The following is an 8269-nucleotide window of genomic DNA, read 5'->3' on the forward strand; positions in this document are numbered from 1 at the left end:
AAAGGTAAAGCTGGGTAAAACAGCTATGCCAAAAAAGCGCATTAGTGTTCTATACCTATGTAAAGGGAAGAGACTGGTTGACACCGTGTGAACTGCTTGGGTAACAAGTAATGCATCAACAACAAATACGGGACAACAGGGCTGTCTTTATGACTACCTAATTTGTGAGTAAAAATGATCGCTCGCAGATGTATGCATTATTTGTTATCATCAATTTTCTTATTGTATATTTGTATTTTTTGTATATGGTGTCAACAATAAAAAGTTTTGTACAAGGAATTTCCATCATGAAATTATATTCTTAGTGCGATAGGCATTCGATATTCCAACAATATTTATTTAATGTAATGGCGCTTGCAAGTTGTCTTTTATTTTTGGTTCTAATTATACCATTTTCATTATACTTTCTATGCTTTCAGAACGTCAACAAGGGACATGTTGTTATTATTGTGTCTAAGTTATCTCTTTAACGTAAATCGGATCATAAACAGTGCACACACATTAACACGTTAAAAACACGCTCTTAATGAATTTGAAGGGCTTGTGTTAATTTCAAACTTGCTATTAAAAAGGCTATAACCTAATTTTGACAAAATGAGTTTCGTATATGATTATGCAATAGCGAACAACTTCAGTGCCTTCAGCGCTTTGATTCAATCCGATTCGACTACACTTAAGTGGTCAACTTTATACATTATTTAGAACACTATTTAGAACACCGCATTTTAGTTATAGCGCCACGGGTTAACATTTTAACCGAAAAACTCGTCTTTCCTTCTAAATATTATAGTGTTTCAATCTTGTAAAAAGTCATAAAGAACTAGTTTTTATGGCATCTTCTACAGATGCAATAATTATCCGTGTAAACCTTCTCAATTAAAAAACGACAGGTTTAAAATGTGCTTTTATAATTCAGACGGGAGAAACATTTACCAATACCCACTTCGTTCCACTCGACATGGCACACGCTTTAAGTAAAGTCGCTGATAAATATAGTTGTTATAGACAAAGTAGTAATCGAACATGGCGAACGTATTATATTTAGTGTTTTATGTTGGACTATACGTGTGTCTCTCTGCCGCTCAGGGTCCCTCGGTCATTACACCCTATGGGGAAATTCATGGCGTTTACGGCCAGGTGATGTACAAAGATCCGGCGATGATCACAGTGCACAGGTACCTGGGGATTCCTTTCGCTAAGCCACCGGTCGGGGATCTGAGATTCCGGAAGCCAGAGCCTTTGACGATGCTCAAGACACCGTACAATGCGAGTGCTTTCGGAAAGGCGTGTCCGCAATTAGGATACTCTTCCCCACCTCTTTCCCAGCCGATACAAAGTCAGTCGGAGGATTGCCTGTTTCTTAACGTCGTTGTGCCCGACCGATCGCCGGCACCAGATAAGGCTCATGCCGTCATGGTTTTCTTTTACGGTGGCGGGTTCACCACCGGGTCATCGACGACCTACGATGCGCAGTTCTTGGCAGCTTACGGCAACATTATCACCGTTACTGCTAACTATCGCGTAGGTCCTTTCGGTTTCATGTCGACCGAAGACGTAAACTGTCCGGGAAACTTCGGACTTTGGGACCAACGGCTGGCTCTGCAATGGGTGTACTCAAACATTGCCTCGTTCGGGGGTGATCCTGGCCGAGTGACAATCTTTGGCAGTTCCGCTGGAGCCGTCGGCTGCAACGTCCAAGCCATGTACCCGCCTAATCAAGGGCTCTTCAAGAATGTGATCACGCAAAGTGGTACGCTTTCAAATATTTCACCAATCCCCAATGCAAGAAAGTACGCATTAAAGCTCGCGTACGAACTTGGATGCACGACAAACAACACACTAGAAGCAGTTGAATGCCTTCGTAACGTTTCTTGGAAGGATTTGAATGACGCTCTCCTGCTTCTAGGAAAGACCGACGCCGCTTTCACGAGGTTCGCGCCCGCGGTTGACGGTGAATTAGTAAAAATACAGCCGCTTCAGTTACTGAAATTGTACAAGGATAAAAACATGGCAGAAGTAGAGTTCTTCAGGTCTCTGAACTACATGAACGGAGTCAACCAGTTTGATGGCGCGTTCATGTACAACCTCTATAAAAATCCCGCTGCGGAAAATCTTGCGGATTTATCAAACCTTTTCAGTAATATTGGCGTCTCACCGACGCAGAAGGCTCTAAAAGCAGCGGTCATCCACGAGTACGAAAACTGGAACCGGCCTTTTAATAAGGAGGAGATTCCACTGCAGGCGGTGAAGATCTTTGGGGATTCTGCATTTGGTGGGCCCGCAATCAATGCCCTACTCATGCACGAAGGTACGGTATACTGTGTATTGCACTTTAATTTAAAGTACTTGTATTAAGACATATAATGATCCATTTAACGAACATGTCCAACTTTAAGCAGTATATTTTATTTGCAATTTTGAACTTATTGTTAAGGAGGACATTAATCAGTAATAATGATGCTCGTGTGACTCTCTAACTGATCGGACAGTACCAGTTGTTCTGTGTAATACCGTTTTATTTAAGGCTTAACAATAGCTGCCTGTATTATCTTCATCTTCCGATATGGGGCGGCGCAAGAATGTAACTTTGATTTTACTTGATGGCATAAACATTTTTTACAGTAAAGTTCGGTATAATAAGGCCGAAACCGTTGTTGTTCTAAGCGAAAGAGAGGCTGCTGGAATATACGTGCCATCAGACTGAGAGTGATTCCAGACGATCATGCGTTTGGCATTCCGAATTATTTGATCCGTGGAAATAAACTTTTCATAATACAAGACTGGGGTATTCATAAGTAAACTACACACCCATCTTTGGGAATTCTGATAAATACGCACGGTTCTATGTGGGATGCGTTAAAGGCGTCATTAAAAAGTCATGACGAAATTGTGCACATGATCCCTGCATCCAGCATGGCCCTTCTTCCACTGGCCTGTGATAATATCAGAAACAGAACTAGAATAGTGCCGATGATAATCAAGCATAACAAAAACATTACGTCCTCATGCAATGCCATCATTTAGCCGATATTGATACGTTTAAATGGGACATTGATCATATTGCATAAACACACATTATTGTTCAAGCGGGACCAGCAAACTCCTACGCCTATCGGTTCATGCCCAAGCCCAGTGTCAATACCATGAACACGCCGGACTGGGTGCCAGGGTCCAACCACTTGGACGAGCTGAGATTCATGTTCGCCTGGGGAGCGCTCTTGCGGCAGCCCTGGGAGGAGCAAATGTCAACACAAATGGTCACCTACTGGTCCAACTTCGCAAAGACTGGGTAAGGGAGAGAGCATGATCTATTGTTTTAAGATTAACTTTGTGCATGTCAACATGTACAATACACGTGTGTTCACTAAAAATAAATCGTGGAAAGCTCACAGAAAATATTAAATAACATGTTATCAAATAATCATATTATTTGAATCTTCATCAAATACTCAGAATGGCTATGACATTGCACGCTGCAATACACGTTGAATACAAATGCGATATGATCCAACACTTGGCTTACAAGACTGAAATTTATTTGATGTACGAGATGGTTATTAGTATTTTCTACTTTAAGGTCCGTTAAGTTGTGACTATTTTCATTTTCAGGTACAACAATATCCCGATCACATCGTCTATCACGTATCCTGTCTTAACCAATGTCAACATTTGATAACATTTTGTATTTTCCCAGGGACCCACGTATCACAAAATATTTGACCCTCTGCTTGTCTATCAATATGTAATCATTTGAACAGGAATTCCAAAAACCGAGCCATTCTGTCTTTCTTTAAGAAGGTTTACATGTTATCCTTTTTACAGGAATCCTAATACCCCAGCCATCCCTTCTGTCACCTGGCCGGTCTATAACAAAGTCAACATGACCTATATAGATCTGGACAAAGACGCTATCACCGCCAAGCATTACCTTCTTGTGAGTATGAAATGTCGTATATGGTCATAATTTTAATTTTATAATTATAATCATTAATGTTAATAATAATAGCCAGACTTTTGCGTTGGGCTTTCCATTATTATGATACAAAAGTTTACTCAGTGATATATGTGTACCGTTTGCGAACTAGAAAACTAAGTTTGTTGTGCGTTTAAGTAAAAAAAAAGGCCAGCATGGTTATGATCACGTTATTTTATTTAAGTTTATTTTATAAACTAAATCTTTAACATTTAAGCATTATTTATATAAAATCGGGTACAAAAATGACAATTTTATGCAGTCATAATCTTATAAGTCTTACCCGATATTTAGTGTAATTTTTTGAATCTTTAAGGCGAAAGAACACCACTTTTGGAACGACGTCTTTGGTTCATTCTCCATGGAAACTACGGATTCAACTAAGTGTGAGGGGCCTATCGTGGCTGCTGCGTCGTTGATGACGTCCTTTGTCTCTAACATGGTCGCTTGGTTTCTAATGCTGTTCGCAGTATTCCTGTTTTAGACGTTTGAATATGAATGTCAACTGGTAATTTAAGGATACATGATTGTAATCTACCATTGGACTAAAGATTGTTGCCATGTGTTGTTTTACGTTTTCTCTGACATAGGTTTGTTTGTAGTTCCCATAGGGGCAACACCACACGGCAACGACTGAAATGTACATTTTAACGTTATGTGAAGCCTTCGTTGCCTTTATTTTTCATTCATGTAACTACTCTGTAAATTTGATATTTTAGAAATTAACCTCAAAGCAGGTGTATTTCATTTCTCTAAAAGCTTCGTATTCCATGATTTTATGTAACTTTTATTTTCCGCCATAGGATTGATTCGTGTACATTCTGTGTTTGCATGTGTTACTGAATAGCTTTTTCATCGTGTTTCCTTGTTTTAAAGCATCGAAGGATGTATCAATTAGTGTATAAGTTTTTAGTAAGCGTTTTATATACCTGTTGGGTAAACCTCTTTTGGCGTGTTTTTACCGCACATAATGTAATTCAGGAATAAATATGTTCGTTTGATATGTTCTTTTTGACATTTTATAATATATGCCCCTTTTAAAATCAACTACAGTGTGTGTGTTCTTTCTTTAACGACAAACGCTTGCGCCCGCGCTATGACCTTTTTATTATCACCAAGGACACTACATAAAATATTGTTAATGTATACGTCGTTGTTAACTAAACCATCGTGAAATCAGTTTTTGTAAAAACTCAAACGAAACTGTTCACACCCAGAAAACTGTATTTTGAAACAGTTAATTACCAGAAAAAAATCATACATTTAAACATTTTGTTAGTGACAGAACTATATCCGCATCCAGCTTTTGAACACACATGTAATATAATTAATCATATACATACATTTAACTTGTGTTACTCTTAATGTGAATTTTTATGTAATCGTTTTCGTTTTTGTCTCTTTTTATCTTTGTTTCCATTTATTACTTAGGTTAAAACTGTTTTCTACATAACTTCTACATACCTTGATTAACCAAACAATGTTTACGATGCAGTGTGAGTTTTTATAGCCTTGAGATCACGCTTGTCATTCGAATACTTTGATATACGGGTGGTACCTCGATAACAGGGAAAAGCAAAAGCCACTTGAAGATTCATAGAGTTCATAGAGTTAGGAGCATGAATTGGATAATGGGTAACAATACACGTTTTGCAACACCTTTACATTTTAAAAGGCGTGTTTGGTTAAACTATTTATTTTTGAATAATTTACTTTGGCTTCACCCCACACCCAGGGTTGGCCGGTCAATGTAGTATTGGCCGGGCCGGCGGTCAATACCCGATTTTAACCGATCAATACTGGTCATTACTGATAAATACTGGTCAATTGAAAATTATAGCATTTAAACATCAAAAAGGAAGACTTAAAGCTATTCTATATTAAATCAATCATTATCATGTAAATGATAAACTTTTTTTGAATTATTTATTTTCAAAAAAATCTTAAAAGTTGTAAAAAATTACCTCTTTATTATTTATGGAAACGGCCTCAAATACACAAGGACTAAGGCAATATCTTTATCTCAGTGTATCACATCTGTTACTAAAGTATTATTACTATTGTAGTTACCATAGTATTTCACTGATCTATTGATATATCTATCTATAAGCAGATGGACAAACAGAACTCGTGTGTTTTCTAGGTTTATAAATCTGGCCCCTTAGCCTTAATTGGTAGTAAAATGCATGCAGTGATATGTCTCTGATATTGACAATTAAGCAAATCTGCCCTTAGGCTATTTCATATCACTCAAACAAAAGGAGAAAACTGGCTATTAATTTAATAGTTACTTCTCACTTGTCTCCTTTAGAGTATTAAGAGATTTTTTTCTTTCATATTTCAAAGTTCAATTTGTCTTCAAATAAATAAGCATTCAAAATTCTTGATTTTGCCAACAAATAATGTTTTCCAATTGTGGGTCTACTCTAGACTCTTCTTTTCAAATATTTTTTCTTTTAATAATTATTTCTTATTATGTTTTTTATTTTTATATAAATGGAAAATATAATATTTTTTCACTATTTTGTTAAAAGAATTTTAAGAAATCTAGGCAAGAATACATGACAAGTAAGGGTTGTGTCAAAATGGTGCCATTTAAGGCCCTATTATCAGTTTTGGCAGCCCAAACCTGTATAGGTGAGAAAACTGTGAGAAGACTGTGGGATTTGATCATGTACATCGTTGGTGTGTCATTTGGTTAATCTTGTTGAATCAAAAATTATATGAACATTCATTAGAATTGAAAAAAAGTTCAATCGACCAGAAAAATCGAATTGACCAACTTTGACTGATTTGCAAGATTGAGCTACAAAATTCATGAGGTTTAAAATAGTGCGTTTTAATAGCTGAAGACATAAATGACAACATGTCTGTTGAGTTTATATTATCAATATTTTTTAATTAAGCATGGCATACTAATCAAAATTTGGGGTAAAGTGCAATCGACCAGTATTGACCAGTAGTGACCACTTCGGGAGTATTGACCGGGGCGGTTTTAACCGGTAAAAACCGCCTGTTAAAACCGGGGGCGGTCGATTGGTGCTGACCCTGCCCACAGCACAAGACCACACCAAAATTGAAAAATCTTTCTGTAAAAGCGAAATGTTGATTTTTGCTTATATCGATTGTATGGTAAAATAGTTCTCTATGAGCAAATTATTCATTTATATTTCATTGCATGTGTGGTTTTATCATATAATTATATATAGATTGGAATTAGTATATTGTGACCTCAGGTAGGATAATCCGAAATTACAAGCGTGATACATCGGCTATCTCCGGACTCCTTTGTAAGATAAGCAATAAATCGTCTGCTGATCTAGACTGTCGGTTAGGTCAAATAACCCCAAACCGAATCTCCAGTTTGCAGGGTTACAACTAAGTGTCAACTTGACACTGAGTACACATTGTTCAGTGCATGCTTCCAAGGATTTGGAAAATACATCGCAAATGGTATGTTTTGGTATCAAATTGAAGGTATATTTGTAAGCAATACGAAAAACAGCCATTGTTGTGCTCTTCTTTTTCTGTTGATGGTTCCCGGCTTGTAAAGTAGGTCATACTATTTGAGCCAAAAATGGCCGCCTCCACAGCTGTCAAAACCGGTGTGCCTATTCTAAGGTAAATATTTTGAGTTACAACAAATATAATTTAATGGCATGCATTTTTTCAAAAGATTATGCATTTATCTTTCCAATGATGTATGATGATATAGTGGCTATATGCCTGATCATGGTAAAAATTGATATCGAACCTCAACTATTTAATATGTAATATTGGAGGAAATTAATTGAGCATGCGTAACCTTAATTCGTCATTCTGGACCAGCAGACGATTTATTCCTATCTTACGGAGAAGTCCGGAGATAGCCGATGTATCACGATTGGTAATTCGTGATACACCGACCATCTGCGGAATCCTCCGTAACGCAGATTTACGCAATAATCACGTCTGCTGAGCAAGATTGTGAGTCCGACTGTAAGTGTGAAAGCGTCAGCGGGTGACGCGTTGGCGTTGTTCTAGCTGTTGAGCTTCATATGCAGGTATTGTTTACATGTAAATGTATACATCGCCAATAGTTTTGACTACCCTAAGTGTTAAATTATTATGTGGCAGCGGTAAGATATAAAAAAGGCGATTTTGAAACTTAAAATCTTGAACTGTTAATAAAACTAAACAAGAAATATCGTTTTTTTAAGATATACGGCGTTGATTGTGGTTGGAGATGGTGAAAGGTAGTGAGTTCAATGAATGCGATCAAAGATAGCGAATGTCTTTTTCTGTGCAGTTCTTAAC

The 8269-nt window shown here is 37.3% G+C and overlaps 1 protein-coding gene across 1 annotated transcript; it reads left to right on the forward strand.

Moving 5' to 3' along the window:
• Positions 1-739: 739 nt before the first annotated feature.
• On the forward strand, positions 740-4976 carry LOC127866401 (acetylcholinesterase-like). The gene is made up of 4 exons (XM_052406901.1): positions 740-2308; positions 3088-3289; positions 3823-3934; positions 4290-4976. Exons 1-4 carry the CDS (start codon positions 1024-1026, stop codon positions 4455-4457), a joined length of 1767 nt encoding a protein of 588 aa, XP_052262861.1. The 5' UTR covers positions 740-1023; the 3' UTR covers positions 4458-4976.
• The last annotated feature ends 3293 nt before the right edge of the window (positions 4977-8269 follow it).

This window comes from Dreissena polymorpha, chromosome 2, assembly GCF_020536995.1.
Source record: "Dreissena polymorpha isolate Duluth1 chromosome 2, UMN_Dpol_1.0, whole genome shotgun sequence".
NCBI classification, from domain to species: domain Eukaryota; kingdom Metazoa; phylum Mollusca; class Bivalvia; order Myida; family Dreissenidae; genus Dreissena; species Dreissena polymorpha.